General features: G+C 38.2%; 1 protein-coding gene across 1 annotated transcript in view; it reads left to right on the plus strand.

Moving 5' to 3' along the window:
* The window catches only part of usp24 (ubiquitin specific peptidase 24), a 214,826-nt gene that overhangs the window by 172,682 nt on the left and 16,745 nt on the right, over positions 1-25,399 (plus strand). The window contains exons 53-63 of the mRNA XM_069938902.1: positions 398-501; positions 1,043-1,156; positions 3,813-3,909; positions 7,320-7,436; positions 9,887-9,976; positions 10,222-10,324; positions 16,000-16,100; positions 16,449-16,565; positions 19,553-19,618; positions 20,105-20,171; positions 21,005-21,083. Coding sequence (XP_069795003.1) covers positions 398-501; positions 1,043-1,156; positions 3,813-3,909; positions 7,320-7,436; positions 9,887-9,976; positions 10,222-10,324; positions 16,000-16,100; positions 16,449-16,565; positions 19,553-19,618; positions 20,105-20,171; positions 21,005-21,083 — 1,055 coding nt within the window. The remainder of the gene's footprint in view (positions 1-397; positions 502-1,042; positions 1,157-3,812; positions 3,910-7,319; positions 7,437-9,886; positions 9,977-10,221; positions 10,325-15,999; positions 16,101-16,448; positions 16,566-19,552; positions 19,619-20,104; positions 20,172-21,004; positions 21,084-25,399) is intronic.

Raw genomic sequence — 25,399 nt, forward strand, 5'->3', positions numbered from 1 at the left:
TGTTATTCTTCACGCTAGCTTCACCTTTTGTTAATTCGCCTTCACAAATGTTTGTGGCCAATTAAATGCTTAGCCATGTGTTTTAATGAAACTAACATTTTATTCTCCATGGGTGAGATGTCATTTTCTTATTGAAACATTTCAATAACCTATGTTGGCAGTGAATAATAGATGATGGTAAAACTACATTTTTATAAGCTGCATGGATGTGGTATTCCAAGTTGTTACAGGGCAACTGCCCTGTTATAACAAATAATAGAAAATTATCAAAACTCTTAAGTGCATTTTTTTTCTTTTACCTTCTGGAACAAATGATCAAATTTAGCGCACATTCTAATTTGTGAGCATTTTGTATTTCTGTGTTTTTATCTCAGTCTGATGCTCTTTTATTTCATAGACTAAATTGAAACATCCTATGTACCAATCCATGGCGAAGATTGGCATGAGACTTGCCATCCAGTTCCTCTTTCAAACCTACTTGCGAACCAAGAAAAAACTCAGGTATGAAGTTAAGAAACAAGCTGTTCAATCACGGACAACTTTTGTTTGTTTTCTTAGCTCATGTAACATTTTTGCACAAGAAAAATCACCAGTTAGCGAGCAGGAACACCTTTCTTTAGTTTAAATACCACTCATTTACATTTTCATCATCTAAAGATTGCAAAAGGTTATCTGGACAATATACCTTCCAAGTTGACCAGATTTTCTAAATGTTTCAATAATTTCTATGTTATATATCAGACATACTATGCCATCTTGGACTGTCAGTTGAAGAGACTGAGTTTCAATGAAGTCTCAAATTCAAATGTGATTATGGAATTTTAAGATGAAAAATATTTCCATTAGAGAACTAAATTCCTGGTCCTAAAACTAAATTGAGTATTGTTGAGGCAATGGGCTTGCATTTGTAACTCTGTATGCCTAGTTTCTCATCACATCAGGAGGTATCAGATGTGGCCTTTCGAAATAACTTTTATTAATTAAGTTTTAATTGGTATGATGAACTTCCAGCTTGAGAAGATTCTGATTTTTATTTTAACAGAGTGGACACAGGTGAATGGATAACCCTCATTGAGAGATTGCTTACAAGCAGCTGTGATGCCTGCCAATGGCTAATTGAATTCCTGATGGGGTCTGAGGGCCGAGAACTAATAAAGTGAGTCAAAAACACAAGCTCCTAATCCAAGAATTTTGATGCATTGAGGATAATGGAAAAGTTAAAACTGTAATTGCTGAATGGATGGATGAAACATAAAAGTCAAGCACAAAATGCAAGAGATGACGTTCTCCTCGTCCTCATTTATCACACTATTTGCCTCTAGGTCTAGCATATCATCATTTCCATCAACTACAACAGTATCCTACTACTAGCCACATCTTCTCTTACCCACCCTTTCCACTTTTCACAAGAAATATTCTCTCCTTGACTAACTGGTATGCTCATCCCTGACTCCTGGCATATTCCAGGGAGATTCGTACGCACTTCCTCCAACCTTGTCTGCTGCATTCAATGTTCTCAATGTATCACAATGTGTACATTAGTGATACCAAGCACAAACTTGGAAACCGGTTTGCAGACCACCTGTACTCTGATCACAGTGGCCATCTGAAGCATGCTATTTCAACCCCCCTGCCCATTCCTACACCTACATCAGGTAACCGTTTCCTTCTGTGGGCCTCACCCCCTCATTCCAGTCTACCTCTGTGCCTTCCATTTTTGTTTCCTATATCTTTTTCCTCTCCTCCAACCCACATCTCATTTCCATAATCTCAACTTCTCACGTCCCTTATCTGGTTCCATCTGCTCTTCATCTCTCTCTAAAAAGTTCCCATTATCATCTTCCTTATGAGATTCCAACACTTGCAACCTTGTAGGCTTATTACCTCTTAGCTCCACCTGCCTCTTTTTTTTTTACTTGTCTGTTCTACCCCCACCATTCATGGCTCCTTCTATGTGTTACCCTTCACCCGTCCATAGCCCATCAATCATTTACCAGCCCCTTTCTCACACTATTTCCACCCCCCCCTCCCCCACCAACCTTCCTCTTTTTACCAGCTGTCTTCTCTCTGCACAAAACATCATCTATTCCTTTACCTCCCTAATTGCTGTTTATTCTACCAAATTCCTCCAGCAGTGTATGGTTTTTTTTTTCGGTTGATATTTTAGCATCCATAATCTCTTGTGTATCTCAAAATCTTGCTGTTCCCAAATTAGAAATTCTATTTTAAAATATCTAATGCAAAAAAATCTGGAGCTCTCACACAAATTCATATTGGTAATTTGAGCAAAGTAATTAAATATCTGGAAGCAGAAAATCTATTGGACATAAATGAATAATATTTTAACTATAAATGAAAAGACTAGAAATATGATATATTAAAAACACAATTCTGGAACTCTTTAGCAGGTCAGATAGCATGAATAGGAAGAGAAACAGAGTTCAAGTTTTGGGTGGAAGAGAAAAGGTTTTCGGCCAAAAACATTAACTCAATTTCTCCTTCTGTAAATGTTGCTTGGCGCACTGAATACCTGCTGCATTTTCTACTTTTCTATTTTAGTGTGGAGATTATGCTTAGAGCTTCAGTTTTTGTAAAGTAAGAGACCAACTGCATTCAAAGGTCAGATTTCCAGCTAGGTGCCTGAGCATTCTTCTTTGAGATTTTGAGCATTTAAAAGGTGGAGCCTTATTATCGGAGGTGGTTTTTGAAACCATATTTAAGTTTATGATTGGTCCTTCCACTTGCATGATAACAATGAGGTAATATCAGCCCATCTATGCTCAAGGACCTTTAGACTAGTCTTTCAAAAAGGGGTGGGGACAGGATGTGTAGGTATTCCAAACAAGCTAAGGCATGTTATATTAATTCAGCCATTTGAAGGTAAGAATCTCCTTTCTCTTTTGATGCATTGAGACAATTTCTCCAAGCAATATAGTATACTGCTTCATATTTCATTTAACTGTGCTTAAAAGTCATCAGGCATTGCACAAATTCTATGGAAACCCTTAATTCTGATTTAGCAGCTTTCTGTATGTGTAATTAAATAGAAATGAAAGTTTGTAGTTCTTGAAACCTCATTATACTTCAATTTCACCCTAACACACAAAATTCCTGTTCGACATATTCTAAGATCTAATAGAACCATAATGTAACATAAAACAAATCAAATGTAAGATAAGAATGCTTCTCTTGGCATCAGTGATATGCCTTAATCAGAATTTTGGATGTGCACCATTGATTTCTGCCAAATGAGTGCCTTTGTTACATTAAAATATGCCACTATTATTGTTAATGACACGTTAACACTGATTTAGTTCCACCATCCAGATATCCAAATGTATTTAACGAAACATTAATTACCTTTCCATCTTTTAAGCTTTTTATTGTTTTCTTAGTTTATTTTGCATAAAATCGTCTAAAATTTTATTTTAAAAAGAAAGGGGCATAAAAAATTGGATCAAAAAGATCGTGTAGTCATTACTATCAGCTCATTCTGATGCAGCTTAAGCTTGCAATAACTCTAATGCTTCATTGTCCTTTCTCATGGATCTCTAACCTTTTAATAATAAAAATTCATGAATACTAGTCACTTTCAAAGGGAAAATTTTCCTCAACTTCCGGTCCTCTCAGTCCAGCTCATTTCTTGCCCCATCATGCATTCCACCTGTTCCATTTTCTCCATATTGTCTCTCCTTGCTAATCTTTACTGCTAAGTGGTAAATATAAGAATATTTTTAGTTGGGTTGTTATAGAGTAATAAGTAGAAAAATGAAATGGCCATAATATTTTGCTTTTCTCTGTGTGTCTACAAGGATTTTCCTTCTGGAGTGTTCTGTCCGAGAGGTCCGAATAACTGTCGCTACCATTCTAGAAAAAACACTCGAGAGTGCTCTGCTTTATCAGGAAAGGGTTAGTATATGGTAATGATAGTAATGAGTTTATTGTGCAATGTAGATATGCCAGAATTCTTACTTGCTGCAGGCAAACAGGTACTATTTGAATTAAATTAGAAGAGATAATAAATACACAAAATGGATAATAAATATTCACAAAACCCTAGTGCAAAAATGTGACGGCAATAGTGCAGGCAGACCATGATTAGTGCACGAAGGAGAGATTCATGAGTCTGATAGCTATTGAAAAGAAACTCTTTTCTTGAACCTAGAGATGCTGATTTTCAGGCTACTGTATCTTCTGCCCAAAAGTAGCAGTAAGTTGTGATTGTGACCAGTGTGATGGGGGTCATTTATGATGGCTACTGTCTGGAGGCAGTGCCTCACATCGATATTTACAATGGATGGGAGGTCAGAGCCTGTGATGGATCTGGCTAAGTTTGCTACCTTCTCTATTCCTGGGAATTGTTTTGCCAAACCAAGCTGTGATGTAACGAGTCAGTGTACTTTCCACAGTGCATCTGCAGAAGTTTGATGGAGTATCAAATGACTTGCCAAATCTCCTCAGACTCCAGAGACACAGATTGGTTTATTCAAAACAAAATTCTCTTTAATATTTTTATTAGTTTTACACAAATAAACATATGTACAAAATATTTATGGAATGCACAATAAAAGTGACAAATTACATAGCTCAGCAAAATATATAGGTACATAGGGTGCATCCATAATACAAAAGCATATCTAATAATAATTTTATCATGGATAGCTGTGTCTCTAAACCCCATCCCCATACCAAGAATGGTCGCTACAACATTTGAAACCTTATATTTGAGTTATTAATTGAGTAACGAATCTTTTCTAAATTTAAGCAGGACATAATGTCCTTCCATCTAAGCAGTATCTCACGTCTGGCCAAAAATGGGCAAAAGACAGAGTATGACATTTGAATGGAGTTAAAAGAACATCATCCTCTCCAGAAGTTCTAAAAAGAGCAACCAAAGGATTAGGCTCTAGATTTACATTGGTGATTAAGGATAAAGTTTGAAACATCCCTCCAGTATTTTTCAAGGCTAAGACACGCCCAGAAAACATGAATTAAAGAAGCCTCTTTGCTCTTACATTTATCACAACAAGAATTTACATCTGGATAGGTACAAGACAATTTAACTTGAGACATATGAGCCCTATGTACAACTTTAAATTGTTTCAAACAATTATGGGCACAAAAGGATGTAATATTGACCTTTAAATAGCTCAATGGATTTAATACAAAGAAAAATACTTGCATAACTGCAACCCAAGTGGATTTATTACCCCTTAAAATCTTGCCAAAGCAAAGAAAGCCAACCAGTCCTCACCCAACAAATACTATATATCAAGTGTTAGAAACCTTAAAAATAATAATAGTCAATTAGCTTCAATCATCAAGTAGAAATTCACACTGGGCACGATGTAGTAGGTTGATCCGTGCCTCTTCAACCGAGCGCAGCCACTTCATATGACCATTGGGAAGTGTAACACAGAGACGTGCAGGATACAAGGAAGGCTTGGATCCACACTTGTACAACTCTGACATTACTTCTCTGTATTTGGCACACTGCTTCAATACTTCGGTACAGTACTCCTCCACAGTCATGATCTGTGATATTCGAGTTTCCCTCTTTGACGAGCTTAACGAAGCAGAGAATCCTTTATTTGATAACAATATAGCCAAAGAATGACTGAGAGCAGTCTCTGCTCCAGAGGTATTAGTGTTCTGTCCGAGAGGTCCGAATAACTGTCGCTACCATTCTAGAAAAAACACTCGAGAGTGCTCTGCTTTATCAGGAAAGGGTTAGTATATGGAGATGATAATAATGAGTTTATTGTGCAATGTAGATATGCCAGAATTCTTACTTGCTGCAGGCAAACAGGTACTATTTAAATTAAATTAGAAGAGATAATAAATACACAAAATGGATAATAAATATTCACAAAACCCTAGTGCACAGTTGAGCTCTATCTACCTCTGGCAGAGATGGGAGCAGCTCCTTCATAAACAGCACGCAAAGTAACTCCGAAAAGTTCCCCACTTTCATTTGATGCAGCCAAGTCCAGAATACATAAATTTTGTCATCTGCTCCTTCCTTCGAGGTCAACAACTTTCACCATTAGCTTCGAATTTCTGTCACTTAATCTGGATCTTACATTTTCTACTTCGACGACATGCTCGTTTGTTCAAGTTGTTCCATTTGAGTTCAAACGATGATAAACGATTACTGTGTTCCTCAGTTAATCTCCAGACTTGGTCAAGTTAATGTCAATCTGACTTGAGAGATCTTGAAAATCGTCAGCTAACGGCTGTCTGTGCTGATTCAGTAGCTCAGAGAGTCAGATTAGTTGACACTGCTTCTTTCTTCCCTGGTTTAACACTTCTTGTAGCCATTTTAATGTGCATGTAGCTAAAAGAAAGGAAAGGCGTATAATATGAAACACTTTGGTTGTAAAGAACCAAGTAGTTAGAAAAAATGTAAAGTATGCAGGAGCATCTGACTGCTGCTGTTACACCATGCTACAGCCAACCAGACATCCTCCTAAAATATGAAATGTTGAATATGCGCATCTTGTTGCTTTGCATGTTTCATCTCACTAATTTCATGATTTTTCCAACCTCTGCAGAAAGTCAACAACTGTCTTTTATGATTTTTTTTGTTTAAACTCTAAGGTGTAGAATATCAATGCTAAAAATATCAAAAGGACCTTTTAACATCTTATAACTATATTGTTATTCGAAGATCAGTGTTGCTTACCCAAATTTCTACAGGTGGAGAACATTTGTTTTCAATGTGGGTTTCAACAAAATGTTCTGTAATTATGTCATCATATGGCATGGCGAGGTTTTACCTGATTCACATTATACTACATTTACTATCAAAGACTCCACCAACATTGCTAACTAGCCTGGAGATCTCAAACTGAAATCTCATCCCACGCTTCCTTGCCACCCATCAAAATGGAGCTCAGGAAGAGTAGGTGTAGTGGTAGGAAAGGAAAAAGAAGAACTGAGACTAAAGATGGGACAGGGAGAATGAAACTGATTTTGGGCTGGTGCCAGCCGTACGACCAGATGAGCCATCCAATATAGCAGTTGTCAAGTTGTCAATACTTCAAATCCTTGCATCTTGAAATTTAAGTCCACTGCATTTCCTGCAAATGAATGAAACTAATTTTTTTTTACTCCTCTGCATCTTAATAACTTGGTGTTTGTACTTAATGCCTTGTTTTTAGCTAAGGATGATCATATAAAGCAAATTTGACATCCTTGGACTCAACATCTAAAGGGGTAAAGAAATAGTATGGAGTATGGCTTTTTTCAACTATAGTTAATAATCTGTTTTAATTATTAAAATGTCTTAAGTTCCTAAAGAATATTTATTTCTTTAGCTGAAAGGATTGGACCAGTTACTGGAAGTACTTCTGGGCTTACTTGATAAGGATGTAGCTGAAAATTGCAAAAACTGTTCCCAGTATTTCAGCCTCTTCAACAACTTTGTTCAAAAGGTAAAGTGTGTTCTTTGTCGATTTTTATTTTGCTCTCAAAAGAAAGGTGAATAGCTCACAATACTATATCTACCATTGCAATCAAGGCAAGGGATAAACCCTGGCTCAGTGAGAAATGCAGAAAGAATGCCAGGACCAGTACCTGCTTGCAATGATACTAACTAGCAGATCTGATCAAAGCTTTGCAGGCCTGCTCCATCATGTCATGAATGATTAAACATCTATTAAGGGATGACAACAGACACAAAGTAGTGGTTTGATTCCTGTGCCATTTCACTTCTCATTTTAAATTCTTCTGTCACTCTCTCTTTGTCTCTGCCCCAATGGTGGACAATTACCCTTAAAGAGTGGGACAAATCGAATCTTGCCAAATATTGTCCAGTCATCTTTGTCAACAGCAGTATGCTGCTTTCATTGGTGCTCTGACCATGACATTTACTCTCATAAGCTATTTATTGATGACCACTTCAGAATTTGCCAGGATCTGAATTCCAGACTTGTCATAGCCCAGTCCAAACTGGGACCAAAGTACTGAATTCCAAAGATGAGGTAAAATTAACCATCCTTGACATTGTGGCTCTATTTGACCAATGGTTGCATCAAGGTGTCTTAGTAAAGATGAAGTTGATAGTAACCAGGAGGAACTGGCTGGACCCATACCTATCAAGTGGTTGTGGAATTTTTGAGGGGTCAAACATCTCCAGGCACTGCTTCAGTGGTTCCTCTGGGATGTGCCCAGCATCATTTTCATTTATCTTCATGATGTGAAAATGTTTATAAGTCAATGCACAATGCTCATAACTCTTCAGCAAATCAGACAGCAAGGTCTCATGACAAATGCAATTTGTATTAGGCAATCAATGTTTCCAAAATGGTGAAGCCTACCTTTTATTACCACTGCCAAATTTCTCATCATCAACATTACTGGAAAGTCAACGTGACAGCTACAGCTTCATGAGCAGATCGGAGTGTAGGCACCCTTTGAGGAGTGATTTTCCTCCTTACAGCTCCTTGCACTGCTGCAAGGCAGGGATCAAGAGCACAATGGAACCCTCTGCATCTTCCTGTATAAATGCAACAACAACAGTAAAGATTGCTTGATTAGTATTGCATTCACCAAAATAAAAGCACAGTCCTCTACCATCAGGGCATTGTGACTACAGTGAATAAAATGCAATGCAGTTACTCTTGTCATTCAACTACACAACGGTTTCAAAAGGTCATCAAAAAGGACAAGAGCAGCAGATGAATGAGAGCAATGTCAACTGCAAGTTCTCCTTCAAGTTGCAAACAATTCTGACTCAAAAATGTCTTTTAACTGTCACAGGATCCAGTACCAGTCATCTCCATCTTATCCCTCTACCCACCCAAACACTAGTATTGCGAGTGTATCCTCACTCCAAGTATTGCAGCATTTCAAGCATTTTGGGATAGACAAGAAATGCTGGCTTTGCTAGAAGAGACTGCAACCTGAAAAATAAATTCTCCACCACCTGAATAATATTATTTTCAAACTATTTTCTATAATTAGTATCATTTTGGTAGGTTTTTATATATGGTATGGTAATAGCCTTGCAAGGAGCAATGAACCAGAATAAAAATTACATTATTTCAGAATTCGTATTCAAAAGTTTGAGTATTTCAGTCAAATGTTAACATTTTCATACATATACTGCATGTGGATCTGATTATCCTTTTAAGAAAGATCTACTTGCATAAAAGGCCGATGCAATACAACTTCATTTGATTGATTCAAGTTATGACTTGGGTGCTTCTAGAGAAAAGATTACACCAGTTTTCTTGAAATCTACAAGGTCCTGATAGTGAACCTTACCAAGAAAGACTTCAAGTGGATATTTTCTTTTTTTAAAATTTAGAACTAGGGGCAGAAATTCTGGATGGGGTCTCAGACATTTAAGACTGAAAGTGGAGGAATGTCTTCACTCACAGAACTGGTATAAATCTTGAGCTGTTGAGCTGAATTATTGTGTGTGCTCAAGACTTAGAATTTCAGATTTTAATGGATCAAGGATTTTGGGGGCAAAGTTAAATTAAAATTTAAATCAGTCATGAATTGAATGGTGGAGAAGTCGTTCAAGGGACTATATAATCTAATTGCTTTCCTCCTCCCATCTACTGTACCTCTGCCTTTGGCCAAAGAATTCTTTTGTTAAAAGTCAATTCTGTTTGTGGCCATCATGCAACTGTTTCGTGCAAGTTTTTGAGACAATAAGTGAGTAAATGAGTAAAAGTAAATGTAGTCAATTTTTTAAAAATGTTTACTCTTATGGAACAAAGTTGAATGTTTGTGCCTTGCTAGTTATGACTGAGAACCTCTCTTTGTTTTAAGATAGCCGTGAAGTTTCATTCAATCGTAACGATTTAGACAGACCTGAATGTTTGTGATATTTCAATGCTGCCTTCTAAGCCCCATTTCCCTCTGTCCTCAGGGTTTCAAGGCCTGCCAGCTCTTATGCAAACACTCTGCATTCAAACGAATGCTTTCTTTTCTCCTGGGTCCATCAAGGCAGAACAACCAAGTAAGTATTAATACTTAGTATGCTGTTAAAGTTGAGGTCTCATTATTGATTACTCTATGTTCCTAATTGCTTTTATATCATTCATTGACTTGTGTACCTTTACTGTTAAGGAGCTCCTTTTCACTGTTTGTCATTCTCTATCCACAATGAGCAAATGATTTCTTTTACCCGAGAAACAACAATCAAAAACTTAAATTTTTGTGATAATATGAAATAAGTCCAAATAGTCTTCATTTCTCAATCAGAATCGGCGCTGGAGTTCTGCACAAGCCCGTGAATTCTGGTATCTTCATATCACTTTGGCATCATTAGTCCTACATACAGACATTTCATCCCTTCTCACTATTGGTAAGTTAAAGTTTCTTTTAGAAGTTGGCTTATCTTCAATAAAAATATTGCTAATTAATTTGAGACCCACTGTTCAAAGATTCTCAGTGGATATCTATATTTTAATTCAATTTTGCTCAAAAATAAATTATTCAAACATCAGTTCATTCTTGGCATGCAGTTGAGGGATTTATCATGACAGAAAGGCAATTTTTCATAATAGGTTTCAACCTGTGTTAAAGTCTGCCCGCGCTGCAAACTTATCTGCGAATAAAGAACACAGCAGAGAACCACAGAACTAGTTTTAAAATACAATCAGTTTTAGTACTTCAGTTATAACACTGGTGACATTGTTTAATGTATCATATATGTTGAACGTTGAGTGGGTGGGGAGGGAGGGAAGGGAGGGGGGAAAAGGGGAGAAAATGACACTGTATATTGAAGAGGGAAATGTTTGTGTGTATTTTGGTCAGTATGGTTCGTAGTGTGAAAAATATTTTAAAAATTTTTTAAATTGTAACACTGGTAGGAGATTGGGGCAGCACTATGAAATATCAGTGATATTCCTATAATGCTATTCTCTTCTCTAAATTCATACATAAATGGGTCCATTTGTATAGTAAATTAGATCACGTGTTCTAACTAATTTGAAGCAGCTTTCACATTTGTTTATGGACTTCGAATTTCTTTGTCGTTTGGTGATGTCCCCAAAAACCTTGAATTACTACTTAGCTTCAATTACTCATTTAACACTGTCACAGCTAATGTCTCCTACAGAAGTAGATTGTTGCTCTTTCTTGGTACCAAAAAAGCCATTATGACTGGTTTATGTGACAGTCCTTCTGGGGAGATGCAAACCTTGAGTTTTTATTGGGGGGGGGGGGGGAGTTCACTCTTAGTTACAATCCCATAATCCTTAGCAATAAGAGTTGGCCATATACAATGTAAAAACTCCCAGAATTCTTTACAATGTCACCAAATAATGCTTAATTAACCACAAATCTTTTACACCTGTAATCTACAGCAAGGGCTTATTACAGTTGGAACAATCAAGTGATGTATAAAATAAGGTGGTGTATTTGACAACACAAAATGAAAATTCTCTCATGTCACTTAAAGGTTGATGCACAAAAGAGCTGATGGGATTTGGAAATACTTGTATTTTTCCATGTTTGGGGCCAGCTAACTAACAGAAAACAGTTAGGGTAAATGGTTGTGTTTCCAAATGACTGTATTAATAGCATAGTTCAGTATTTCTCAACCTGTAATGATCGGTGGGTTTGTTATAGGTGGTCCGTGGCAACAAAAAAAATGAAAATTCTCCAATTTTTCTACCAAAACACAATAAAAGTCCAATTGGTTGTCTGGATCTAGATACCCCAGGAAAAGGAAATATCAACATTGTATCTATGCTGTCAATCCTAGTGGTAATGCTATGAATTTCAAGGTTATGATCCCTTATGAATTTGGAGATCAGGCCCACACTGCTCTGTCTCCCTTTGCAAAAAAAGTTCCATGTGAGGAATCAGTTTGAACTTTTCAAATCTTTTCTTTCTTGGGTCGAGAGGCTGCACTTGTACACAATACTCAAGATTTTTACACAATTTTAAGCAAGATATGTCTACTCTTGTGCTCAGAATCTCTTTCAATTAAAATAACATACTATTAACAAAAAATAAATTGCTGGAAGAATTTAGCAGGTCAAGCAGTAACTGTAGGGCAAAAGGGATGTGTCAAAATCATGGGTAGAGATGTTGCAAGGAATTGTGGGGAAGGAGTTGGGAGGTGATGTTGAGATTGTATAAGACGTTGGTGCGGCCTAATTTGGAGTTCTGTGTGCAGTTCTGGTCGCCTAATTATAGGAAGGATATAAACAGAGTGGAGAGAGTGCAGAGAAGGTTGACCAGAATGTTACCTGGGTTTAAGCATCTAGAGTATAGGGAGAGATTGGACAGATTAGGTCTTTATTCTTTGGAGCGTAGAAGGTTGAGAGGGGATTTGATAGAAGTATTTAAGATTATGAAAGGGATAGACAGAATGGATGTGGATAGACTATTTCCGTTAAGAGGAGGAAGGTTTAAAACAAGAGGACATGAGTTAAGAATTAAGGGGCAGAGGTTTAGAGGTAACATGAGGGGGAACTTCTTTACTCAGAGAGTGGTAGCTGTGTGGAATGATCTTCCGGGAGAAATAGTGGCGGCGGAGTCAATTGTTATTATTTAAGAAAAGGTTGGACAGGTATATGGATGAGAGGAAGATGGAGGGTTATGGGCATTGTGCAGGGAGGTGGGATTAGAAAGGGGTGTTTGGTTCGGTGCGGACTAGAAGGGCCTAATGGCCTGTTTCCGTGCTGTAATTGTTATGTTATGTTAACATATCGTTATGTAAGAAAGATGATCAGTATATAAGCTAGTATAAAGAAGTGTGAATGAGGAATAGAACTAGATGAGGAGGAGAATGATGGGCTGATGGAGCCGGTTTGGGCAAGCATACAATTTACCATCCTGTTTGCTTGCTTTCCCTGCATGTTATCACTCAACGTCCATGCACAAGAACACATGGATCCCTTTGAACTCCACCATCAATCTATCTGAAAAGAATGAATTTGGAATACAGCTGAGATGAAACTTTTCAGATCTTTGATTCTGACTTGCAGGATTGATTTGCTGCAGCAAGAGGCATCATTATGCTTCTACTAAACAACTGAGTGCTTTCTGTGTCCCCCGCATGTCAGTTCACATGTTCTTGGGCAGTAAATACTGAAACAGCTATTCATCAAAAAAAAATTCTTCTGCATGTTTGGAAAGAAACATTTTACATTGAATTCCAATTGTAATTATTTCATTTAGTTAAACATATGGGTGACTGGTTGTGATGAGTTAGATTAATATGAACTTTTTTTGATTGACCTCAGATAAAATTGTGCCAGATATTCCCCACCTTAAGGGGTCAGCCAGAATGGAATTCTCTTCTTCTGTTTGAACCTAAGAAGGAATTTTTGAAAACCTGCAAATGTTTCATTTTCTTAAACAACTCCAGTTGTCATTCTTAATTTCTCTTTCATTTCTAAATTCACTATTAATTTTGATTCATTCCTCTCACACTATTTATTTTGCACTAATGATCATACCCCCGCATAGGAAAATAAACTTTTGCCCTCTTAATTGAAATAACCAGTAGCAGTTGTCTTTTATCTCCTTTATATCCCTGATCGTGGAGATTCTTATCAAGTCATTTTTCAATTCTCCTCAAAAGTTGTAAACATTGGGAATAATTAAATGCAATGTCAAATTTAGTTCTTTACTTTTCTGAGTTAAATATAGGCCATTTCGAATTGGAAAATTCAGTGATGAATGCATTTAATTGCTGTGAAACACCCAGTGCAAACGCTGGAATCTTGAGAAACACTGAGAAGCTGGTGGGAGATTAAGGGTCCTGACCTGAAGTATTGACTGACCACTGAGTTCATGACCGCACTTCGGCAAGTCTGATCACCTGGATGTACTTCTCCCGGCATACAAGCAGGCCGCGGCACCAGTGGGACGACAGCGAAGGTGTGATCGAGGGAGGCGGAGGAGTGTCTGCAGGACTACTGGACTTGAACATATTCAGGAACTCATCCATAGACTTGAATGAATATGCATCAGGTGGATGAGTGTGTGCCCATGCACAAATACCAGGTGTTTCCCAACCAGAAGCGGTGGATGAATCAGAGGATCTGCAATCTGCTGAGGGAGAGAACAAGGGCGTTTAAGGCCAGGGATCGCGAGCTTTACAAGAAGTCCAGGTACTACCTGCAGAAAACTATCTCCGAAGCAAAGTGACAAATCTGGAGGGAGCTAGAGACAGAGACATGCCACCTAAGGCCATTACAGCCTACAATGAGAAGGCAAACACTAAAGATAGCTGCGATGCTTCACTACCCAATAAGCTAAACATCTTCTATGGCCACTTTGAGAAGCAGAATAAAACAATGCCTACTAGAAGCTCTGAAAAGGCTGAGGACACTGTGATATCTATCTGAGGGCGAAGTCAGAACATCATTCAAGAGGATAACCCCTCGCAAGGTATCAGGCCTGATGATGTACCTGGCAGGGTACTGAAACTCTGCACCAACTAACTAGCCAGAGTGTCCACAGACATTTTCAATCTCTCATTGTAGCATTCAGAGGTGCCCAACAGCTTCAAAAGGGCATCAATAATCCTGGTACCTAAGAAAAGTAGCATGGGCTGCCTCAATGACTACCGCCCAGTAACACTAAGTTCTACTGTGATGAAATGCTTTGAGAGGCAGGTCATGGCCAGAATTAACACGTACCTAAGTAAAGATCTGGACCCACTGCAATTTGCCTGTCATCACAATCGCTCCACAGCAGATGCAATATTGATGGCTTTCCATTCAGCTCTGGATCACCTTCAAAACAGCAGTTCATACCTACAGATGCCCTTCATCGACTACAGCTCAGCCTTCAATGCCATTATTCCCTCAATGCTGGTCAAGAAGCTAGAAACTCTAGGCCTCTGTACCTGCCTTTGCAACTGGATCCTTGATTTTGTCATCAGAAGACCACAGTCAGTACGAATTGGAAACAATGTCTCCCCCTCCCTGATCATCAACACAGGCGCACCCCAAGGATGCATGCTTAGCCCACTGCTCTACTCATTATATACCCATGACTGTGTGGCCAGGCACAATTCTAATGTTATCAACAAGTTTGTCGATGGCACCACATTTGTTGGCAGAATCACAAACGGCAATGAGGAAGCGTACAGGAGAGAGATAGATCAGCTCGTTGAATGGTGTAATGACAACAGCCTTGCGCTCAACATCAGCAAAACCAAGGAGATGATTATGGACTTCAGGAGGAACTCAGGAGAACATGACCCAGTCCTCATCGAGGGCTCAGTAGTGAAGAGGGTCAAGAACTTCAAATTCCTGGGTGTCAACATCTCTGAGGATCTGTCCTGAAGTTTCCATATTGATGCAATCACAAAGAAGGCTCGCCAGTGGCTATACTTTGTGAGGTGTCTGAGGAGGTTCGGATTGTCTTGGAAGACTCTCGTAAGCTTCTTCAGGTGTACCATGGAGAGTATTTTGGCTGGTTGCATCACTGCCTGGTATGGAGGCACCAACTCTCAGGACAAGAATAAACTCCAAGGGTTGTTAACTCGGTCTGTGACATTACAGGTGCCAGACTTCATTTCAATGAGGACATCTACATAAGGCAGTATCTTAACAAAGCAGTCTCTATCCTCAAAGACCCCCACCACCCAGGCAATGCCCTCTGTGCTACCATCAAGGAAAAGATACAGGAGCCTCAAGACGAGCACTCAGCAGCACAAGGACAGCTTCTTCCCCGCTGCCATCTGAATCGTGAATCATCAATGAACCAAAGGCGCTGCCTTACTTTTCAAGCATTTTCATTATTTTTTATATAGTAATACAGTAAGACGGTTATAATATATATGTTTGGACTATGACGCTGCCGCCAAACACCAAATTTCATGACTTGTTCGTGTCAGTAAATTCTGATTCTGAGTTCCTCCTGATTCTCATTATAAACACTGAGAACAAGCTATTCACTTCATGTTGGCTGAAATGTTTCAGATCCAGAAGGCAAGAAATTCAATGGTGAAAAATAATTGGAAGTAGAAGGATACAAGCTATATTAAATATCCTTTTTCTCTTGTTCAAGATCCTGGCCAATATAAATGGCATTCACCAACTCCACAGGTACCTTTGCACCAAGATGTAGAATCTCTCTTCAGACCTGAAGGACAAGCTTACCTACTTGAGGTATTTTTAGTTAATATTTGTGGATTTCTTTTGTTTTACTGATTGAGATATTTTAAATCATTGCAGGGCTTATCTCAAAATTGTACAGGGAAGTCTGGTTAAGGTATTCTTTGCATCAAATTTGTTATTTGGGCTGAGAGAAATACCATGGTAAATATTCTTGCAAGTCACCCTGAAGAGCATATTTTTAAGGTGATGATGCCCACCCTTTCAGATGTCCATCTCTGCAAAATAGAGAGAAAAAAAGACAGTTACCATTTATGGCGCAAGGATTATGAAAACTCTATTCCTCTTTGTGATGAATTTGAGAGGCAATGACATTTATTATGTGATACTTTATTGTTTCAGGTTATGTATGCTATGCGAGAGCTGACTGGATCTTTGTCTGTCCTTTCTGAGATGGTGACTTACTGTTGTTTCTGCAATGAATATTTCTCATTGGTGCAGGCATTACAGACCATTAAGGTAAATTGCCAGAACAGAAAAGAATATCCTATGCTCTAGAATGTTGCTGTTCATTGTTCATAGATGAGAAAGAAGCCAAGGATTTTAAACAAAGGGCTTAGAAAAATTCTCTTGCATGTACATAGAACTGTTTCGGTGGTATTTCGTACTGATAACAACAAGCAAAAGTATAAGTTGTGAGGTAACATGAGTATGTAGTTATAAATGTCTGCCATCAACAATGGTCAAGTCAGGACATATCTGGATAGTGCAACTTCAAAACACTCTAAGTTAAATCTCTTCCACAATTATCTTCAACTCAATCAGCCACTGCACAAGAGCAGCAGTTTGTACCATCCACAGGATGCACTGCAGCATATCACCAAGACTCCTGAGATGGCACCATCCAAACCCATGACCTTGCTGTCAACTAGAAGGACATGGCAATCAAAGCATGGGAACTGTAACCTTGAAGTTGCTCTGCAAGCCGCATACAATTCTGATTTGGAAATGTTTCACCATCTTTGGGGGAAAATCCTGGACTTCCCTTCCTAACAACATTGTGGGTACATCCACTCCTCGAAGTCTGCAGCAGTTCAGAAGGCTGCTCACTGCCATCTTCTCGAGCAGTTGGGGATGGGAAATTAAATGCAGGCTTAGTCTGTGAAGCCCACATCCTGGAATTAATTAAAAATGTCTGTATTAATCAAGGATTGTTTTTACAGATATATTAGAAACAAATTACGTTTGATTAATTTCAGGAATATTTTGAAAGCATGGATAGGAGTATAAATAGATATTTATCCTCACAAGCCCTGCATAATTTTCTCTCAGGAAAGGTGATGAGAGAATATAGACTTGCTCACAGAGGAATAGTAATGGAAGAGTTTCAGTGCAAAACCTCAACCCATGTAGCATCGGTCTGAGCAATAAATGGTCCCTTTTAATAGTTTCAAAGTGAACCCAAAGAAGTTATATTTGAAGCAGCATATAGTGGAGGGTGGAGTTTCATATACATAGATGTTTGGAAACATGCAACTTGATAACAAAAGCAAAGGTGTAAAAACTGTGTCCTCCAATTGTATAATTCCTGCCTATTTGTTTCCATTTTAAATTGTTGATTCTTAACTATTAGCGGTACTAAATTTCAATACTTTCTGATATTTTTCAAGACCATTTTTATGCCGTTAGTTTGCAAAACATTTCATCACTGGAGATTGAAGTACAGGGTTCTCACTGTGAAGCTAATGTCCATCCTGTAGATTGAAATATTCAGTGAAAGGTTTGATGTTTAAGTCCTTGTTATCTACAAGAGATGGTTGCAGAACAAAGTACTTGTACAAAGGCCTCTCCTTTGTAGCCAATTCAACCCCAGATAAAAAGTATGCAGTATAATGTTCTAAAAATATTAACAAGCATTAATAAAACATTTAAAAACGTAAATATCTCAAGGGAGCATTGCGTAAACGAAGCCCACTCTATCAGAATAACCACACAGCATGGAACCACTAGCCACAAGTTACCTGGAAACTGATCGCTGAATTTATACAGGCAATGTTTTTTTTTCCTCTGTGTACATATACGTAGATGTTTGTTTGAAAAAAATTAATTTGGCCTCAAGCCACATGCACCCAGATTCATGGATAGCTAATCAGAAAATAATGAGGATGGAATGTAAATGAAATTAGTCTTACTTTAGAATGAGTTGCCTTCATCTACATAAATGTGTTGATTTGAAACCTGATTTAAAAAAATCTTGCTTCCACAGAATGTCAAGTTCTGACTTTGATTAGTCTGTCTATTTAAATTATCAAATTATAAAAAAAAAGGTATTGCAGAAAGACTATTCTACTTGTTGTACTAGCCTAAGTCATGATTATCAGGTTATCTTTCGCAGCTCTTTACCCGTAGGCTTGTGAATCATGGCATGAACTTCATAAATGCATGGAGGATTTGTTCTTCTTCCACCCTTTAAGACAATAAATTCCAGATCCTCATATTCTCTGGATGGAAAATAATTCTGCTCTATTCCATCTCCGCACTTTTACCAATTATTATATATCCATGGATCCTGATTTTGATCTCTTTATGATGAGAAATTGGTCCATACTTTGTCATAACTTTATTCTTCAATAAAATCTTTCCTGGTTTCCACCAGTCTGAAGAAACCTACAAACTTAGCTCATGCTTTCACGTGGCTGGCATTCTCCAGTCCTCATTTGCATCCTCAGTAGTCCTTTCCAGTTCTTTTGGAAATTTGACGAGAACTGTACATGTCATCTAGCTTTAAGCTAAGTGAAATTTTATTTGTTTTTGGCATGGCCTGCCTAGTCTTGAATTCTATCCATCAGCAGTACATTCAATGCCATCGCGTGGAAGCCTATAAGCCAAGAGCTAATACACAGGGTTCACCTGTAAAAATACTTGATAGCTAGTAGGCCAAAGGGGCTGTTTATAATACTGCGTAAAATTCTAAGAAGTTGATCCATTTGCCTTCAGGGTCACCATATTTTCCAGCCTTTTTCTCTACACTTAATCGTGTACCTTTTATTGCCTTTCCTGATATATTACCTAGTTTCTCATGATTCCATTCCATTTGCCACTCTTGCCCACCCAATCAATCTATTTGATATTTTCCAATTTGCTGCTGCCTTTCTTGTTCACAACTACTGTGTGTATCGTTCAAAGCTCTCATTCATGGTATCTGTATATATCTAAATTGTATAACCTGAAAAATCAAGGGATGGGGTATGGAACCATATGTAGCTTCCAGGTACTAAAAATCCTGATGACCACAATCCTTTACATCTGCTTCTGAGCTAACTTTGTATACAACTTGCTGCCTTCTCTTCCCGTATTTTTCTGACCAGGCTGTTTAAAAATGTGAGCCAAAGGCCTTGCTAAAATCCATGTAGACTATGTCATAAAAGATGTCGTTGCTTAAAGTGAACCAGTTAACTTAATGATTAAATATGACTTTCTGTATTATGATGCTTTGTGTAATGCAGATCCAACTGGAGACAGCTCCACCTCATGAGCTAAAGAATATATTCCAGTTACTGCATGAAATCCTGGTAAGAAAATTATCAGTGCTGCTCTTTGCCTTGTATATTAGAAGAAATCTATGCCACACCATACATGACCATACAGTCATACAGCAGATTCTCAGATCCTGAATGATGTTAGTGGAGCTTGTATTTATTGACTTTACAAATAATTTGGATGTTACACTTTTACCTTATTTATCATAGATCAAAAATGTGTGAAAGACTGACAGGGGCCAACTGTTAACCTTAGCAGCTCTTATTTGTTGGGATTTGAGCATGTTGTCTAAAATGGAAGAAATCAATTGGGGGGGGTGGAATGTGAAGAGAAAATAAATTCAACTTTTAACAGCAGTGATTGTGATTTTATTTTGGCTATTGTGGTCAGATTTACAAACAGTGTGTAGTCTTTGATGAACTAAAATTACAGTTTTCTACCTCCTAATAGAATTAAGAATCACTTCATAAAAGTTTTGTGATAGTAATGTGCTTGTTTTCTTTCGCCCTGTGATCAAGGTCATTGAAGATCCATTGCAATCTCGCCGTTTGAAGTTTGCTTTTGAGTCGGAGAAAGGACTTTTAGGTACATCTTCATTAACTTACCCCCAATTACAAATCCAGCCCTCTCCACTCTGTTCAGTTTTTCCACTAAAGGTAGTTACTTGCAGTGAAGTGCAATCTTGCAATATTAACATTGCTTTAGTGCCTTGTCGAATTCATTTTCTATATAGCAGTGGCACGGTTGGCATAGCAGTTAGCGCTACTCCTTTTACTGCGCTGGCAATCGGGATCAGGGTTCGAATTCCACACTGTCTGTAAGGAATTTATACGTTCTCCCTGTAACTGCATGGGTTTTTTTTCTGGGGGCTCCAGTTTCCTCCCTTCATTCAAAATGTACCAGGAGAGTAGGTTAATTGGGTGTAAATTTGACGGCAAGGACTCATGGGCCGAAATGACCTGTTACCGTGCTGTAGAATTTTAAATTTAGAAGAAAAAAAAATTTGCAAAATATCAATGTTGTATGTAGAACGTTTTGCCTGGTTATCTTGCTGTGCTTTTAAGAGAACTAGTCACAAACTGAAATGGGCTAACTAGTGGATTCTACCTCCACTTTTCAAATCTAAATTACACCAGGTTTACTGGGTTTTGAATATTTTTCCACCAACTGCTATGATGCTTGGTTGCTTGTCGGCACTTCATTCTTTTCAGTAGCCCTCTCCACCCATCCACCCACTGTTTCTGTAACCTTGCCAGTTGTGTTCATGTGTTTGTATATGTGACCCCTTTTATGCAAACTGCTCTGTGTCAAGCTTAACAACATTGTAAAGTCTTATATGTACTCTTGCTGTCTCTAACAGCATGTTCTGCTACTATGATGTTATTTAATCAATTCTGGTTTTTTTCTCCACGCTGCAGCCCTGATGCACCAGAGTAACAATGTTGACAGCAGCCGTTGCTATCAATGTATCAAATTCTTGGTTCTATTAGCTCAGAAGTAAGTACTGTACTTGAATTTAAAATTGATATAAAATATAAACGTGGACTTTAACAGGTTTGCATTTATTATAAAAATGAAAAGAAAGTTCATGTTAGACAATCCTAGTGTTTTTAAAAACTTTGAAAAGTGACTTGGCTACACTTGGTGAAAATGTACAAAAAGGAAAAGGAAGAGTTGCAGATGTGCAGACAGAAATAATGCAGAGTTGAAAGTAATTTGGAGACTCATGAGAGATAACAGATGCTGGAATCGGAGCAAAAATGATCTGCTGGAGAAACTCAATGGGTTAAGTAGCATCAATGGATGTTCAGCATTTCAGGTCGGAGCCCTTTGTCAAGGCTGAAAGTGCAGAGGGGATATAATCAGTAAAATAAGGACACGGTGGAAAGGATTAGACAGCAGCCAGGGATGTATTTGAGAAAAAGGGTGAAGGATGGTGGACAAATGAGGTGGGGGGGGGTTCAGAGGCAGGTAATTGGCAAGTATCAAAGAAAGCAAGGCAAGAGAAAAAATGGAGTCAGTTGGAGAAAGATGAGAGATGCGGGATAAAGTTGGAGATGGTTCAAGGGGGTGATAAGTGGGATAAAAATGGCTACCATTGCTGAAATCTGATGTGAAGTTGGTGAAGCCAAAAGCAATCTACTGTAGGAATTCAACAGTGAGAGAAAAAGAAAGGTTGGCATTTTGGAAGAGTCTCAGCTTGAATGTTAACCCTTCATTTTTTCTTGTTGATGCTGCATGACCCTGGAGTTCCTCCAGCAGATTGTGCTTGATTCCAGCGGATTGTGCTTGATTCCAGCAGATGATGCTTGATTCCAGCGGATTGTGCTTGATTCCAGCGGATGATGCTTGATTCCAGCAGATTTTGCTTGATTATGTTTGTTACAATGCTCTATCTCTAAATTAATAAAATCTGCAGTCTCCTATATGTCTCAGATAAAGTAAGTAATAATGGTGATACAATGGGAGCTATTAAGGGAGAAGTATCAGAGAAATCGAACCAGGTGGTGGAGAAGGAAATACTACTATTGTTCCCTTTTCCCCATATCCCCACTCAGTCCCCCAATCATTCTCAGCCTGTACAGTTCCATCCTATTTCACCCACATTTCATAAACCCTCTTTGTGTGGAATCTGTTTTCTATTTCTTGAATGGATTATCTTTCATACATGCAAGTCAGATGGAACATTATAAAGCTTTCCCAATAACAAATGTCTTTCCCTCATTTGAATGCTAATTTAATGGATTGAAGTATCCAATTTCACATAAAGACTATATAGTCTGAATTAGTGCAAGTGTGCAAAGTCTTAATGAAGACTTTAGTCTTTGGCATTGATTGGAGCATGAGGCTGAGGGTGTCCTTACTGAGGAATGCAAAATCAATAAAGACATGAGGTTTTTTTTTCCATTGGGTAGGTGAGTGCATAGATTTTAGCTGGGGGAGAAGGAGATTTAAAGAAGACTTGGGGGCACCTTTTCACATAGAGTGATGTGTACATGGAACAAGCTGACAGAGGAAGTGGTAGAGGTGGGGACAATTATGACATTTAAAAGACATTTGGACATGTTCTTGGATGGGGTAGGTTTAGAGGGATATGGGACAAACTGGTTCAAATCCGGCCCAGTCTGCAAGGACTTTGAACATTCTCCCTATGTCTGTGTGGGCTTCCTCCCACATTCCAAAGACATCCAGGGTTAGTAGGTTAATTGGTCACATTTGTGTGTTTGGGTGGTCATAGGCTGGAAGGACCTGTTACTGTGCTGTATCCAAATGCAGGCAAACAAGACTGGCTCTGTTATACAAATTAGTTGGCATGGATAGGTTGGGCTGAAGGCAACGTTTCCATGCTGAATTGTTCTGTCTCTATTAATGCTCATTTCTAACTTTTTTAGGATCTTTAATAAGATTATAAATGCATAACTTGCCATCAGCAACGTTGAAATAATGTTGGGTCCATTTTCTGGATTAGCATCCACCTTTTATCCCAAAAGAGAAATTGGAGAACATGCCATCAAGTGGAGCATGATTGATTTGAAAACACCAAGTACAAATGCTGAGATTGCTTTAAATAAAATAAAGCAAAATATGGTAGAACCCCATTCAACTTTCTCACTAGATGCCACCTGCCAACTGGTCACGTTGCACCGAATGAAAAAGAGAAGTGCAATTAATTTTTCCAGCTGATTAACCTGAATTTTTCTTCAGTCACAGATCCTGCTTGACTTGCTACATGTCCCCATTATTTCTAGCTTCAATATTTGGAGTTAAGAAACTTGGATTCTTTCCCTGGTTCCGTTCCAGGAACTTTAATCTTGTACATTTGAGTTAACTTTTTTCTTTAATATTTTATTTTTCATTTTCTTATAAATATACATAGTAATATCACAATATATTAAACTTTTTCATACAAATAAACAAAGAAAAGCTCCTTCCCACCCCCCTCCACAAAATATAAAACCACATGTCAGAGCTCACATTTATACTATCCATAAAAAAAATGATGTGGGGAAGTCACATTTGCTTATATGGTAATGAAGCAAATATTGTCTGTCTAAATCTGTTGTTCTCATTGTTACAATTGGGCCCCTATATGGACCAATTGTACTGAGTCAGGGAGAGTTGGACTTCCAAGTGGTTTCAATACACTTCTTAGCAACTGCTAAAGCTACTTTGACAAAAGACATTTGGAATTTAGTTAATTTATTACTTATTTCAATAAAATTACCCAAAAGATAAACCTCCTAAGGCCACAAAGGCCATCCCTGTTATTTTTTTTTTTCTTTTTTCTTTGGCTTGGCTTCGCGGACGAAGATTTATGGAGGGGGTAAAAAGTCCACGTCAGCTGCAGGCTCGTTTGTGGCTGACAAGTCCGATGCGGGACAGGCAGACACGATTACAGCGGTTGCAGGGGAAAATTGGTTGGTTGGGGTTGGGTGTTGGGTTTTTCCTCCTTTGCCTTTTGTCAGTGAGGTGGGCTCTGCGGTCTTCTTCAAAGGAGGTTGCTGCCCGCCAAACTGTGAGGCGCCAAGACGCACGGTTTGAGGCGTTATCAGCCCACTGGCGGTGGTCAATGTGGCAGGCACCAAGAGATTTCTTTAGGCAGTCCTTGTACCTTTTCTTTGGTGCACCTCTGTCACGGTGGCCAGTGGAGAGCTCGCCATATAACATGATCTTGGGAAGGCGATGGTCCTCCATTCTGGAGACGTGACCCATCCAGCCTACCAAAAAGGCCTCACCTTCACAAACGACCATATAAAAACATTCCTGTTTCAATCCCAGGATATTTCAGATTTTGACCTATGAAACTTCTGCTGCATAAGATATAATTGGTGTAGGAAGTTATACTGAACCATTCCATATCTTGCATTTATAATTGATGTCATACTATCCAAACGTCAGTCTTTCTGATATTACCAACCCTAAGTCCGACTCCCATCTCTCTCTCGACCTCTGCAAACCTGGTTTTACACTTTCACTCTGGAGAGCAAAATACATTTTTGTTATAAATTTAGGTGTATTCCTCAGCCAAATCGTTCATTCCATTTCACTAATTTCAGTTGGGACCAATGCTGGTCCCCATCTTTCTCTCAAGAATGACCTTAGCTGGAGGAAGCAGATAAAAGTTCCATTAGCTATTCCATATTTCTGTTTTAGTTGATCAAAAGACACAAGAACTCCCTATGCATAGCCATCTTCAATGAATCTTATTCCTTTGTCAGACCAGGAGTTTAGTATTCTTTTACCTCGATTCATAGGTAGCCACACATTCTTACATAATGATGCTCTTAACAATATCCCTGCTTTTTTTCCCAATACACTCATTGAGACCTTGCCATACTCTAATCATATGTATTAATATAGGATTAATCGTCTTTATTTTATTGACTTATTACTCCATTTATAAATAAAATCTTTCTCTGCCTCCTTTGGAAGCTCAATGGTTGCAAAGAACTCATCCATCTCATTATCATCTCCTAATAATTCTGATTTATACAACTTAGTATAATATTGTCTAAAAATATCATTGATCTCTTTCTGATTGTAGTTTAACATGTTTAAATCTGTTTTAATTGCATTTATCGTCCTCGACAACTTGTCTGCCTTCACTTGCCAGGACAAAACCTTATGCGCTCATTCTCCTTGTTCATAATATTTTTGCTTAGTTTTTTTTCTGTTCTGTACATTTTCAGTGTATTGTATTTTTTTTTTATTTTCCAAGAGTCTATATTTCTAAACCCATCCTTTGATATTCTTTCTCCAATTCTGTTATTTCCTTCTTCAAACCATCCACTTCCACAGTAATATTCTCTTTT

The sequence above is a fragment of the Narcine bancroftii genome, chromosome 5 (assembly GCF_036971445.1).
Source record: "Narcine bancroftii isolate sNarBan1 chromosome 5, sNarBan1.hap1, whole genome shotgun sequence".
NCBI classification, from domain to species: domain Eukaryota; kingdom Metazoa; phylum Chordata; class Chondrichthyes; order Torpediniformes; family Narcinidae; genus Narcine; species Narcine bancroftii.